The sequence below is a fragment of the Chinchilla lanigera genome, unplaced genomic scaffold (genome assembly GCF_000276665.1).
Source record: "Chinchilla lanigera isolate Chin_1 unplaced genomic scaffold, ChiLan1.0 scaffold00160, whole genome shotgun sequence".
In the NCBI taxonomy this organism is placed as follows: domain Eukaryota; kingdom Metazoa; phylum Chordata; class Mammalia; order Rodentia; family Chinchillidae; genus Chinchilla; species Chinchilla lanigera.
In genome coordinates this window covers 820,146-835,521 of record NW_004955561.1, presented here as the reverse complement: position 1 = coordinate 835,521, position 15,376 = coordinate 820,146, and the positions used below count along the sequence as shown (strand labels likewise).

Sequence of the window (15,376 nt, the reverse complement as noted above, 5' to 3'; positions counted from 1 at the left end):
TTCTGCTAGACTCTGGAGTGAAGTGACAAACTGTCATCTAGCTGTTGATTTAAATCAAATCGTGAATTAAATTGCACAATGTAAAGAAAAGGAGGCTCTTTGATTTTTGGAAGAAAAACCCCTAACCCAGTTGTGAGTAGCTGGAGTCTGCCGGACCCCCTCGGGCCTTCCCACCCCTGATTCTTCTCCTGCCGCCTCCCTTTTGTGAGTCTCTTCCCCTTTTTGCTTGCAGGGAGCTCTGCTCTCCTGTAGGCTACAATGTGTCAGTTGTTATAAAATCCTGGGGGCGGGGTCTAGTGACGAGGGCGCCGGGGGAGCTGCCAGCCCTGCAGGGCGAGCAGTCGGCCCTGAGTTCACCCGGCCTCAGCGCGGAGCAGGAAAACTTCCATTTCGCTCTCCTGGCTTTGATCCTCCTTGGACATCAGAGCCGAGGCGCCGAAGGGAGGGAGGATGCGAAATGAGTGGCGCTTTGGCAACCTGACCGTCTATCTCCTCAGCAGAGCCTTCCACAGCGAGCTGGGCGCTGGCTGCACCACCCAGACTCGCCGTGCGCGCGCGAGTGAGCGAGTGAGCGAGCGGGTGTGCGTGCGTGAGTGAAGAGTGTGGATGTGTGTGGATGGGTGTGTGCACATCACGACCGTGTGGGAGTGTGTCTGGATGACTGTATGCGTGTATGCGTGAGTGTGTGTGTGTGTGTGTGTGCACTCCCGCGCGTGTGTGGGAGTGCTCTTGGTTATTTTTTGGGAGAGAAGAAAAATCTTGGAAATCTGGGACAGGTTACCGGGTCCTACGGTGATTCTTTTGCAAGAAGAGCTTACTGGAGCGAGCTTTCAGAGCCATTTCTGTGTGGGTAAAGAGATTTTCCTCCCAGAAGAAGGATTTTTACCCAGCTCTGCAGCCCGGTAAGAGATCAGCCCCTAAACCTGGGAAATCGACCAGAGCCTGCCGTTCCCAGGGTTTGAGAAGGACTGGAGAAGAAAAGGAGAAATTAATCAAACAGCGTGTCAGTTCCTTCGGCCACATTGGAAGATGTCATCTCAAACTAAGTTCAAGAAAGACAAAGAGATCATTGCCGAATATGAAGCCCAAATAAAAGGTGAGAGGTGGCGGACTGTACCTTCTCCTCCCCGTCCCCTTTCTCTTACTCTGACCTTTTTTTCTCCTTTTTCCTCTTTCCTCCCTGACATCAAGAAACGTTGTTATGCATTAATAATTTTATTGTTAGAGGAACTGTGGCTGCCGCACAAGTCCGGGCTGGTTTCAGCTACAGATAGCGCCGTGCTGAGTGTGGAGCAGAGAAAGGGCAGCGGTCTCTGCATTGCAGGTGTGTGAGGAGGATCCTTCGCCTGACTTTGGGAGTGTCGTGGCTACTCCATCATCTTGGTGGCGACAAATCCTCTAAGGCCATTTTGGCTGTACTGCCTCCACCCCTTGCCTGCCATGGTCAAAAGCCCCTTCATTCAGATGTGTATTTTTTTCAGGCTGCTCCCCGCCCCCCTTTTGGTTTCTGTTGTTGTTGGTGGTTTTGCATGGGCCTCTTTCTCTGAGCTGGAATTCACACGCGTGTGTTCAGGAAGGCAGCATCCTTGGGCGGCCCTCTTTGTCGGTGTCTCCAGCCTGGCCTGGGTTGCCATGGATTAACTGTTACGGGCATATTGATCCAGAGTAATGCAGGCATTTAGGCAGCAAGAGAGCGTGCAGTGCAGAAAATGTATTATCTCGCCATGTGCAGCCCCGTCGTTCCGTGCTCCAGCCCTTAGGGTCAGCAGCTTTGGTTCCAAACCAACTGCTCAGTGTGCGTTAGGCGCTGTGGGTGCTGCCTGAGGGAAGCCTTGGGGAGAGTGAGATGACCTCTGGCAAGTGCTCCAGCTCTGTGACCACAGAGCACACATTTTTTTCTGGAGCTGCTCCCTAAAGGCATGCTGGCTGGGAGAAATAGGAAAAGGTGCACAATTGCACAGTGGAAGGCTGGTGGGCAGAATCTGCGCTCAACCTAGACAAGGGCTTCTCATGTCCTTCCTCGTTCTGGGCTCCAATTCAGCAGGGGCAGCCTCCAAGCCCTGTACTCTCCCTTCTCAGAGGATGTGCCCCAGGGAGAAGCCAGGGTGGGCTCATGGCATCTGTTCTCAGGTCATGGTTCTCTTTGCTGTGACGTGGGGTGTGTTGGGGTCTCTCCCATAGAGAGTAAAGACACCATACATCTTCCGCAGACATGGAGGCCTGGCTGTGAGCTGAGCTAGGAACTGTTGAGCTAGTTGGTTATGGGGGTGCAAGAGACCTGAGACTGCCACATCTGCTCCAGCTGGAGTCTAGGAAGTTGGGTGGCCTCCCTGGGAGGGAATGGAGGCCAGGCATCTCAGCTGCTGTCCAAGCGTCAGGCCGTGGGGAAACTTGGAGAGGAGAGCAGTTGCTGGGGGAGGCTTTGTTTTTGCCCCTATCTTGTCAAGTCTTTTTTCTTTTAGTTCTGATCAAACCTGGCAGCTAATCACTGCTGGGTAGACCTTACAAAAAAGACCAGAAAGTTCTTCTCTTCCCTGGTCCCATCCTCCTTAGGTTTCAGTTCAATGTCAAAAACAGGGACTAGGAATGTTTTGGCCTTGCTGAATTTTTAGAAACAAACCCTTTGGTGGTCACAGATTTAACTTCATTCAACTGCTCAAGACAAAAGCTTAGTTACAGTTTTTGAATATATAATTTTTTAGGGAGTTTGTGTTTTATAAGCCCATTTTGGCTGCTTTTGATATTTTTAAAATTGAGGTCCTCATGAAAAATACCGTAATGGAGAAGGGATATTGCGTTTCGGACAGTTGGGGTTTTATAAGTATTGTTTGGTAGGAAATGTGCTTAATTCATTTTTAAAAAATTGCTACTACTGGGCTAGTCAGCTCTACCTAAGGACCAGTTAAACATTAATTGTTCTGGCTGATTCTTTTATCTTTCACTTTTTACAGTCATGTTAACAACTAATTGGCAAATACCCCGTAGTGAATTTCATCAGGAAATTTGTCTAAATGATCTCGTGTTTTTTAGACTCTAAATTTCTCTGCATTGTGGTTGAAAGAGTTTAATTTTATTCCTTTAGAGCTGATACCCACAAGATTTGGGTCAGGATACTGCTGTACCTAAAACCTTCTGAAATTTTTGCTTTCAAAACTCTATTTGTTGAGCTGGGTGTAGCTCAGTGGGAGAGTCCTTGCCTACCATGTGCAAAGCCCTAGCTTCCATCTTTAGCAACGCAAAAAGAAAACAGATTCTATTTGCTAGTCACCATTGTAGCTACTGGTGTATGCACAGGGCTCTGCTGGCCTGAGACTTGGTCCCTGATACTGGTGTTCTCAGTTCACATGAAGTGCAGAAAGGGTGGTAGGATCCAGAGATGGAAAATGGAAGGCCACCCACATTCAACGACTTGCCCAAGTTCTCAAGGCCAGTATCCCCCCAGCCTAGTGACCCTGACGCATTGTTTGCCTGATGCTGTCCCTGTAAGATGGATGTCCATGGCAGATGGCAGAACAGGGCTGGGGACTGCTGCCTCTTGCTGGTGTCTATTGTTTACCCTTGAGTTCCCATCCCATTGCCTCTATTTCTTGTCCCTGAAGATTAGTTGACCAATGACTGACAATAATGCCAATGCCAACAATAATGTTGTCGGGTCAGCTGGTTGTGAAGAGTCTACCCAGATAGTTTTTGTATACCATGCATGAGAAGGAGACTTAGGAGGGGGGATTTCTGGTTTTTAAAAGTAATGTTGAGTTCTTTGCTGACTTATTCCTTTTCATTGCTTTGAAGTATTTACTGCTCTAACAAAAGAGAATGTTTTCAAGCAGTATTTTTTTTTTCTATTGTCAACATTTTTAGACTCACACCTTCTCTTGCCTCATCAGATATTTGAATGTTTGATTACCCACCAACAATGCAGTAGTAAACCATGTCTGCATGTTCCTAGTGACGGAGAGCTCACTGTCTCCCAAGCCTACATATTCTATCTTTGGATAGCTTGGGTTCATGGTTTTTTCCTTATTGCTAGTGTTGCATGTATATACATCTCTCATTTGCCTATTGGTTGTATCATTTTGTCCTCTCGGGACTTAGAACAAGACAGCTGCTGTTCCCCAGAGCTGCTCACTGGGTGTTGGGAGCCTGTTTATCACCCCCCAGTATGATTAACCTTCTTTGCTTACATAAGATGGTCCACTACCACTTACCATCCTCATTGTCTTCCAGATCTGCTGCATTTTGAGTTGCAAATTCAACATCTTTGGATGCCTGGCAGATAGAATAAATGAGTGAAGGTGGCCAGTGAGATGATAGCTGGCCAATGGCCACCACCTCACTGCGGGCAACAGAAGAGGTGGCAATGACTGTGGTGGACCTGATGTCCTGCCTAAAGGGGAAAGGACAGTCATACTTGAGTTCAGCCAGTTATTGCCACTTAGGTGTGTAAGCTGAGCCAGATCTTTCAGTTCTGCAACAGACATCCGAAATCCAAAGGGAGCTTTATGTTTTTAAAAATGTTTTACGACGACAACAACCCCTTGAAAGATCTACCAATATCTTATTCCAAGAGTGGCACTAAGTTCTAAAATGTGGTCAAAGAAAGAAAGCAATTGTCACCTCCTTCATGTTGTCTGTAACACTTTCACTAATGTACCCCAAGGGCTGAGTTAGCCCTTTTTGCTGCTCATCACACTCTATTTGCTGTATTTAGATATACAGCAGGTCGAGGGAGTGGCTGCTACACCTCAGAAAAAAAAATACAACCTCCTAGGCTGGGAGTCTTAGCAGTGAGGAAGATGAAGTGAATTTGTTCCTGGTGACCCCCTGCTGGCTCCATATGGATACTGCTTCCTGTCCAAGTGCTTGTCAGTGTCCTTTAGAAATCTGTGCAGGATCCTTGTCCGGGAGCAGCATCGCATTCTCCAGTTGGGAGTTGGCAAGCTGTAACTTCTTTCCCCGTGAAAATCAGAACAGCATTTGCCTGTCTCCCACTTTTTGGCCCCTATCCTATGCTCCACAATTCTGTCAAAGATCACTGGTGGTGCTTGGTGATCTCAACTGTAGGCGTTTTTAGTATCCTGGGCTGTAATTCATCTTGATGCCAGAGATAAGGGTTTATTTTGTCATTTATCCAGAGTTCCTATTTCCATTTCAATCTACGGAAAACTGAAATAGAAATACACTAATTGACTTAAGTGTTTTTAAAAATTGTACATCCATATTCATTTTAGATCATCTTTTTAAGAGCAAAAGTCTGCATTTAGGAGAAAAGCAGGTATTGAGGATGATCCCAGAGGTGACAGATTTAGTCATTCATTCATGCATTCATTCAACAAACATCCATTATCTACTTTGCAGCTAAGTGTTGTGAGAGAAGCAAAGTATCTGACGTGTTCTTCCCTTTTTAAAACTTTTCTTTGAATATGGTGATAAAACAAGAGAAGGAAGTAAAGAACCAAAGCACAGAACACTTCTGAGCATCAGAGTGAGCTCAGTCTTAGAAGGCTTGGATTCCCATGGATTTTCAACAGTATTAAACAAGAGGGGCAGGCAGGGGCAGGGACACTGGGGGAGTCATTGCTAGGGGGCTCCTGCTGCTCAGGTCCAGCTTGTGGCCAGGTAAAAATGTGAGCCCAGAATGGGTGGTTCTTTTGGTGTTTTAAGGGAACCTGAATTTTAAACAAAATTTCCTCATTTTTCAGTGGTGGGTCAAATTTTTAAAAATCCTATGCTGCCCAAACAAACATGTCAACAGAGTAGGGAACATTCTGTCCCTGTTGAGCTATCAATTTGCAGCTTCTGACCAGGAGCACCCTGGTGATGGTGCTGTTCATAGCTTGCAGGCAGCTATCTTGGTTACTGTGCGCTTACCTGGTCTTTCTTCCGTGTGTCTTCCTAGAGACTCACATCTCTCTTCCTCTTCTTATAAGAGCACTAATCCCATCACGAGAGTCCTGCCTTCAGGATCTGACCTAATCCTAGCCACTTCCTGGTGCCTCAGCTCCAAACGCCATGTCACTGGGAGGTTGGGGCCTTCAGCATATGTATTGTGGGGAAATACAACCACTCAACACCCATACTTCCTGTTTTATTGAGTGGGGAGCTTCAGATGGTTGGCTGAATTTTCTTGTTTGTCTCTGGCAGAGAAGCTGTCATGAGTGGAGAATGGGTGAAGCCCATTGTGTTGGGAGCCAACAGTCTTTGATGAAGTGGTACCTACTGGGTTCCGGTGGGTATGGCCTGGAGGCCACTTTACCCCAGGCTTCTTCCAGTCTGTGGAAATCATGGATCTGAGGCTACTTCCGGAGTTTTACCATTAGGATTTTTATATATTAGGGGTGATCTTTCCTTTCTAGAGACCTCTATTATCCATTCATTCATTGACTATTACAAGTCATGCTTCAGGCTATATAGCATATTTAGCAGTGGAAGGTAATTCATTTTTCTTTAATGCCTGTGCTTCAATTGTATATAGAGTATCTCATATACAAGTCCTGCAATTTTGTGAAGCCCTTTTCTCCTCCTCCCCCTCCCCCTCCTTCTTTCTTTTATTTCTTCTTTTTTCTGTGTGATATGGTGGCTGACCCCAGGACGTTTACACCAAGCTACATCTCCAATCTTTTTTTATTTTTATTTTTAAAATTTGAGACAAAGTCTGCAAAATCTCTAAATTATCCAGGCTGAGCTTGAACTTGGAATCCTCTTGCCTCAGCCTGTCAGAGTGCTGGGATTATAGGCATGGGCCACTAGGTGCCTGCTCATTTTCTTTTTTTTTTTTTAGTAGATTGAGAGCTGGAGTTCAGAGAAATAAGACAGTGGGTTGCATGATGAACAGTGGCAGAACTAGCTTTAAGTCATAATCTTTCCAACTTATGGTTGTACAAGAAAACAGGGTTCATGCCAAGGCAACATGGCACTGTGTTATGATTTAGCTTTAAAATTTCCCTGGAAATTCTTATGCATTGAGATGGGGTGTTGGGAAGGTGATTGGATCATAGGGGTGATATATGGATCAGAGGATAAATCTTCTGGCTGAATGCACTATTAAGAGGTGGGGCTGATCACAAGAGGCAGGTGGAGGGGGATGTGACCTGGAAGGGTGTATTCCTGTCCCCGCATCCTTCCTTCTCTCTGTTTCCTGGCTGCCATGGGTTAGGCAGCTTTCCTCTGCCACTCCATCCCACCATGGACTGAACTCTCTGAAACTGTGAGCCAGATAAATCACTCCTCCTTTAAATTATGGGTGCCAGGTATTTAGTCACAGTCGCTAGAAAGTCACTAATACAAGTGGTATCCCGGCTCTGTGTGAACCAGACTTTCAAAGCTGTTGTCTATAATCCATGCTCTTTCTCTTCTCTGTGAGGGATAGGTTTCAAAAATCAAAAGCCAAAACCAGACCCTTTCGATCATACTGAGGTAGTGAGTCCTTTCCTTGATTGAAAAGGGTCCACATGGGGTCTAAGGAAACATGTAAGAAAATCCTTCAGTATTTCAACATATGGATTGCAGTCAATTTCCTTCCTTCTCCATCGTGGACCAGACCACCAGTCTTGCTGGGACTGGGGAAACTGTTTCCTAACTCAAGTTTTCTCACCCACAGTTGATAGTTTGGGCTGGGTCACTCTTGGTTGTGGGGGTCTTTACCAGTGTAACATAACCTCTACAAACTGGATGTCACTAGCAATCCTGCCCCCTGTTGTGACAACGGCAAAGTGTCTGCAGATGTCAGATGTCCCCTGGGGGGCAAAATCGCCCCCTGTGGAGAACCAGAGTTCTAGCTGTTTGCCCTGCTTCTTTCCTTGTTCCCATAGCCTGTTTTCTCCCTCACCCAGCAGTGATCCTCACAGGATATAAATCTGACCCTGGCAGTGCCCTGTTTGAAACCCTCAGCAGTGTCTCATTGGGTGAGAATAGAATCCAGGCCCCAGATGGATTTACACAGTCTTGATCTGTCCAGCTCTTCCCACCACCAAGCAGCCTCTTCTGGCTGGTGGTGGTGATCTGGCTTCACGGCCTGGTCATCTGGGCCTCCTCTGGTCCCAAGACTTCTCCAAACCCAAACCCACTCTGGACGGTGCACACAGCCTCTACCTCTTTCTGGGGTGCCCTTCCTCTGGGCTGCCATGTGGCTGGCTTCTTGGTATTCAGCTCTTGGAGTGGATGCACCTCCAGATGTGCAGATCAGCTGCTGGAATCCTCAGCAGAACACTTAGGGCCATAGGATAGTGCTTTCTTCTGAGTTTATTTCTTCTCTTCACCAGAACTGAAGCTCTCTAAGAACAAGACTTAGGTTTCTCATGTTCACTTGTACTTCTCTAGCACCTAGAGCAGCCCTTGGTGTATAAGTGATCACATTTGTTGTTGTTGCTGTTGACTGAGTGATTGAATGTAGATGTCCTTGTGACGGACTTCACAGCCAAGCACACGCAGGTACTGTGCTTCAAGATGCATGATAAAACAGAGCCAACCTTTCCCCAACCCTGGCTGAGAGATAACTCAGGAAGATCCAAAGAAGGGACAGTTGTGTCCAAGAAGATGTACCTAAGGAATGACTTAAATGAAGTGTGGTGAACTGGGTACTGCTTGGAGGAACACTGCAGGGAAAATGGAATTCCCAGTATGTCTGAGATGGAAGAAAAAAGGAGGGTGAAATATGGTTCCCACTGCTGTCTTTGATAGACACACAATGTTCTAGAAAAGATAGTTATAAAAATAGATCAGTCGATTGTGTATAGTATACTAAGAGCTGGGACAGTACTGGAGCCAGCCCTTTGGGAACTTAGAGGGCAACAATGGCATTGTCTGGGAGAGTTGGCAAACTTCTTAGAAGGAAGAATTTCTGAGTACGGCTTTGAGGGGGAAGTAGGAGCCCTCCAGGGTATAGAAGGTATTTCAGGAGGGAAAGCAGAATGTGCACAAGCGCGGGGGTCACAAAGGCCCGAGTGCTTGGGAAATGCTGAGTCATTTGATGTGGTTGATACCAGGAGGAGATGACAGGGAGCAGTGGGGTAGGGGATGGTGCTGGACAGGAAAGGAGCTTGAAATTCCCTTCTGGCTGTGACTGCCTGTGAGTCTTTGCCTTTGTCACCAGAGTGATGAGTCTTATTTATAAAGTAACTAACATTTAGCATCCTAACCATGTTAGGTGTGCAGTTCAGTGATATTGAGCACATTCAGCCATCACCACCATTCATCTCTGTAGCTCTTCTTGTTTTACACAACTCAAACTCTGTACCCATTACACAGTATCTTCCTTTCTCCCTCTTCTCTCTGCTGGTTGACTACCATTCTACTTCTGGTCACTATAATTTCCACTCTTCTAAATACTTCACAAGAATGGAGTCATTAAATACTTGGCTTTTGGTGGTTTGCCTATTTCACTTAGAAAAATATCCTCGAGGTCCACTCATGTTGTAGCATGTGCCAGACTTTCTGTGCTTTTCCAGCTAAATACTAACCAGTGGCATGAATAGTCTGTATTTTGCTTATCCCTTCATCCACTGATGGACATTGGGTTGTTTCTATGTTTTAGCTACTGTGAAGTATGTTGGTGTACAAACATGAGAGTCTTATTTTGTATAACTTTTCTTGTTTATTGATGTGACACATGCATATCATTGTAAAAGTTTTGAAAATACGGAAAAATATTTTAAAAAGGAGAAAAATAAAACCTAGAAACCACTACCTGAGACAACCACTATAAACATTCAGGGATTAACTCAAGGCTTCCCATCCCTATCTCTGTCAGATCTGTTTATACTTGAATATAACAAAAAATGAGCTCATAGATTTTGAATGCAAAGTTATAAAAATAAAACTGATAAGCAAATAATGAGAGGAATACAGCGTTATGGCTTAAAATAGAGAGGGTATGACCTAAAAATAAACAGTCTGCCAAGTAAGGACACCAGTAAGTGTGATCTCCCACATCTGAGTTGATGCTTTAGGGAAGGCTGTTGGTTTGTTGGAATCCAGTCTGTTGTGGTGATTGGCTTGTGTTGGCGACTTCTGTCCCAGCCCTTTGCAGATTTTTATACAATTTTTATCAAAATGCATTCATTCATCAAGAATATTCCCACCACAACTTCTGTCCCAGCTGTTTTCAGCTAGGATTTCCCCTCTTTCCAGTCTCACATTCCTTTTGGTACCCAGGCAGCAGTTCCTGTCTCTGGTGGGAGTGTGTGAGTGTGTGAGTGTGTGTGTGTGTGTGTGTGTGTGTGTGTGTGTGTGTTTCTGGGGATCAAACTGATGACCTTCATACTGAGCTGTATCTCCAGCCATTTTAAAAATTAATCGATCAATTAATCACTATTTGGAGACAAGTCACTAGGTTGTGGCAGGAGGAGACTCTGTGGGCTGCACTCAGCGGCCCACATCCCTGGTACCTGTTCTGGGGTGCACCCTCCTTCCCTGTGGCTCTCTGCTGGCTTCCCTGGCCACTGTTGGTACTTTTTGGATTCCTGATTGCTTGTTTGCTCCCAAAGATGGTAGTCTGTTATCCTCTTAAGTTTCCCAGCCATTGTCAAAGAGGAAGGCCTGGCTCAGGTTCTCAGTGGGGTGGGATAGTTCCTGATGGGACCTCCTGTATACCTCATAGGGCCACTTTCAGGAACAAGAGAGAGTGGTTATCATTTCTGTGATTTGACTTGCACAGAAGAATGCCAGCGGCCTGAGAACATGGCTGCTGTCTGCCTGTGGTTTCAGTATGACACTTTGAAGCAGAGCTGGCCATTGCCAGTGTCTTTACTTGATTAGTGGTCTCTCTACATAGGGTATTTTGCACCCACCCCAGGACATATCACTTTAAAGAAACTGAGGCAGACCGACAGTCACTCCCAATTGATGACTCTTTGACCTTTTGCTCTGACCATCTGGACTCTTGACCTTTTTGTTGATTATAGTCTCTAAACTGATTTGTCCCTGACCCTCCGCTTATTTGGGACTCTATCCTGGCCTGATCATCCTAGCTCCTGCCCTACCCTGAACATCCTGCATTGCTGTTTCATACTTGGCAGGGCATCACCATCGAAACTTTGCTCCAAAGGTGTCAGAGGCCAGACTACTCTTTGCCAGAAATACAAAATTATGTCATGAGGAATTGTGGGAAAGAAGTGCTGAACTCTTAATGATGAGGTGATGAGCTTAGCCAATGTGATCCAGCTTTGCAGATCAAGAGCTGCCGTATGTCACACTAGATTGAAGTAAGCAGGGCCACCCTATTCTCAGCATTCTTTCCCACTATTCCCAGTAACACAAATCTGCTTCTTACTGTATCCCCTGCTCTCACAGTACAGTTCAGTGGGGAAGATACCTTGTAACTTGTCATTAGGAAAGCTTTGAGTGCTGTGTAAGGGTTGGTGCAGAGTGTAAGGTGAGCTTATAGCAAATAGATCTAAGTGGTTGAAAATGTTATTGGTGATTTTCTGATACTGAGCTGTCAAATTGAATCATGCTGGCTAAGCTTATCAAACCATCATTATTTCCAGAATGCTTTAGGATCCAAACAGAACCATCTTTCCATTTAGAAAAGGGTCAAAACTTATACAAATGTTTAAGAAGTCAGGAGTCTAAGTGCTTCTAAGGGAAAAACACATCTCCAAGTGTAAAAGATAAAATGCTTCCAGAAAATGAATTGTACCATGGCTGTGCTCAGGATGGTAAATTCAGTGGTGGAATAAGTGCTTTGAAGGTGAAATTAAAGCCAGGAATCAGCTGAAGAGGACTGAAAACTGCCTTGGTTGGAGAGAATGAGAGTGAAGTAACAGAAAAGCTGAGCCAAGGACCTGGAATGTGGCAGGGGGCAGCGAGGATGTGGAGGACATGTTCTGAAAAGACTCACAGGGGCCTGGGTTTGAGTCATGACTGAGGGCAGTCAGCTGGATAGCCTTGAGTGGTCAGGTTTAACTTTACTCAGCCATGGTTTCCTCATTTGAAAAAGAGGGATAATAGTATTTCATAGTGAGTGTGAGTGTGTGAGTGTGTGAATTGAAACAACACACATCAGAGTTTCCAGCACAGTCCTTGACATTCAGCAGCATTTATTATCTGGTGAAAATGCAGCCGAAGCCGGAAGTGGGTACCAATGCTCAGCTTCTGGAGCTGTGCCTGAGTGGAGAGGAGAGGCTGTCTGGAAGGCAGCACCAGCTGGGAAGGAGGAGGGGAATCGGAAAAGATATTGGGGGAACTGCCTGAAGGGTAGCTGGGAAGAAGGGTTTGGGAAGTGGGGGCAGGCCTGCTGCTTGCTTTGCTTACTGCAAAAACCCAATGAGGCTTCTGAGTCCCCCTTGGAGGACGTTGTAAGATCGCAAGGATTCTTCCAAAACCATAGACTCAGAATCCTGGGGTGGATCACAGGGAACTGCACTTTATAAAGGCCCCAGTTTTCCTGAACTTGAAGTACTTGGCCCTGGGACTGTAGTAAACTCACCAACTTTATTTTATTTTGTTTTGTGTTTTCTGGTCCTGGGGATGGAGCCCAGGGCCTTGTACCTGCTAGGCAAGTGTTGTAACCTTGAGCTACACCTCCAGACTGCATCTTTTTTTTAGAGTATAAGAACGTTTAAGTTAAGTAGACTATTGCTGAGTGGGAGGAAATACCTGAAGTGTGTGTGTGTGTGTATGTGTGTGTGTGTGTGTGTGTGTAGTACTGTTCCATTAAATAAAAGTGTCTTTCTGTATTTGGGAGTGTATGAAAAGATTCTGATGGTTGTCACACATTGGTAATGATGTTTCTCATTAGGAACTAGGCATGGAGACTGAGAAGAGGAGACAAAACTATATAGTGACAGGGACTAGTAGAGGGAACACTTTATGTCTCCAATTCTGATTGACCTCTAAAAAAGTATCATTTGTCACATAGTGAGACCTTGTCGCCCCCCAAAAGTATTATTTTTCTAATTGAAAAAACCATAAAGTTGACAATAACTAAGGAATTTATCTACTTATTCCATGGTTTGGGGATCAAACCCAGGGGCTCACATATGGTAAGCACATGCTCCAACACTGAGCTATATCCCACTCCAAAGCAAGGAATTTATTGGCAAAATCCCTGACATGGTGGTGCATCCCGGTAATTCCAGCTGCTTGGGACGTTGAGGCAGGAAGATCTCAACTTTAAGTCCAAGCTGGGTGACTTAGTTAGAACTTATCTCAAAATAAAAAAAAAATGCTGGGGATGTAGCTCATTGTGAATGCTTTGGGTTCAATTCTTAGTGAAAAACAAAAAACAAAAAACCAACCCATCCACTGCGGGTGTTATCTGCCCCAAAGGGTAGCCGCTTCGAGGATCAAATGAGGTGGTGTGTGAGAAAGCCAACTCTGCTGTGCTGAAGAAATGTTCATTATTTCTATTTTTTGTCTCATTCCTGCCCTGGCCATGCTGCTATTACAGAGGGCTTGTTTATGTGTCTGTCTCCCTGTGAGCCTCTTGAGCACGGGCTCTTGCTGTATTCATCTCTGAGTTCTTGTGCTCAGACCCTGCTGCCCAGGAGGCATTCAAAGAGAGTTCTGGAATAGCTATCAAGGGTAGAAAAATATATGCACAATTCAGGGCAGGCCTAGGAAAATAGTCAGATGGGCTTCCAGCAAATGTTACCTTTCCTTTCTGTTTAAAGAAATTAAAACAAAATTCATCCAAGTCCATAACAGAAATGATATTGATAGGAGAGAACAAAGAACATTCATTAAAGAAAGTTTAATTGCCCAGTTTTCTAAAGAGACAGAGCCTGCCTCTCCCTCCTCATTACCATCAAAAGCGCAGCCATGGTTTCTGAGAGGAGCCAATGAATGGAAAGAGATTGTGAAAGGCAAATCCTGATGCTCCTGGAGAGAAGTCTCCTAAGAAACAACAGTGGCCCTGATCCTAGTTGTGCTTGTTTGTCAGGGCCCTGCAATAGCCTTCTTGGGACTCCTTAGACAAAGGCTCTCTTGGCCTCCACCCCAGGCCTTGGCAGGGAACCACAAAGTCCCTTATTTCCTCTGCAAGTGGGAAAAATTCCAATTGCTTGATTAAACTGGGAGTTTATCTGGGATCCAAGCTGGGGGACTTGTACCTCCAAGACCCTGACAATTATCCCAGGCACAGGGGAGAGAAGGCTGGAACCAGATCTAGTTACAGAGCCCTGCAGTTAGGAAAGCGTTCAGGCTCTGTCTGGTCCTCTCACTCTTTTTCATACACTGCTATGAACCTGTGCTTTGCTCTTCCTTCTCTTGTACAGCTCCCTAAACACAGGGCAACCCAACAGGACTGTTAGGTAGGTCCCTAGTTGATAAGTGCTGATTCGTGTGCAGATCGCTCTCAGCCTGTCTTGTGCAGTGTTTTAAATGAGTATTTGGGTGAGGGTATCTGCATGCTTGTCTCGTTTTAGAACGGCAGGAGCCCAAAGAAGGTAGGCTTGGAACACATGACTCTCAGTGTCCTGGTGAACCATTCTGAGTTGAAAATATTGTACAGGTAAGTCTAAAATGCATTTACTGTACCTAACCTAATGACACTGTAGCCTAGCCTTTTCAGGATACCTACGGTACCCTACAGTTGGGCAAAAGCACCTATCTAGTATGAAGTCTGGTTTATAATCCAGTGTTGAATAGCTCATGTAATTTATTGAATGTTGGTGTCCAAAATCCACTGCAAGCACAGCATACTTCAGAGTCTGCTTTTCCCCCGGCACTCTTGTGGCTGGCTGGAAGCTGTGGTTTGCTGATGCTTCCCAGCACTGAAAAAGAGTATCATACTGCATATCCCCATCCTGGGAACAGAGCAAAATTCAAAATTTGAAGCAGGATTCCTGCTTGGTTTTTATTGCTTTCGCATCAATGTAAAGTAAAGAGGAGTCTAAGTATGGGGCTGTGTAGTTGGGTTGTTGGTACTGGACCAACCAGAGGTTGCAACCCAGAGCTGCTGGTTTTCTAGCCTGTGACTTGGACAAGTCTTCTCATAGTTTTGAGCCTCAGTGTCCTCATGAATAAAGCCAAGACAATGATCTGATGTCAAAGAGTTTTATAGGAGATTAAGTGAGATGATGCAGATCAGTAATCACAGCTAAAGACATAAGTGGTAGAGGGCACTGGCTGGGTTCACATGGAGTACTCTTCTGGCCTAGGTAGGGTGGGCACTCAGGCTACCCTCTGCAAGTCCACACCTGAGTGTGTCAACCCTGGGAGAGCTGTAGTGCCTAACCCTTTCCTGTCAGGACAGGCTGACCACCTGTCCCAACTTGCTCTGAGATGCAGTTACCCATACACAGAGAGACGGGGAGAGAGAGAGGAGGAGGAGAGAAGGAGACAGAAGGAGAGAGAGGGAGAGAGAGAGAGAGAGACAGAGAGAGACAGAGAGAGAGAGAGAGAGAGAAAAGGAGAGAGAGAGAGAGAAGGAGAGAGA

The 15,376-nt window shown here is 45.6% G+C and overlaps 1 protein-coding gene across 4 annotated transcripts in view; it reads left to right on the top strand.

Moving 5' to 3' along the window:
- The first annotated feature begins 312 nt into the window (after positions 1 to 312).
- Srgap3 (SLIT-ROBO Rho GTPase activating protein 3) overlaps positions 313 to 15,376 on the top strand; it is a 223,058-nt gene continuing 207,994 nt past the window's right edge. For all 4 annotated transcript variants that reach the window (XM_005413003.2, XM_005413001.2, XM_013509102.1 and 1 more), the window contains exon 1: positions 313 to 1,096. In XM_005413003.2, coding sequence (XP_005413060.1) covers positions 1,030 to 1,096 — 67 coding nt within the window. In that variant the 5' untranslated portion in view covers positions 313 to 1,029. The remainder of the gene's footprint in view (positions 1,097 to 15,376) is intronic.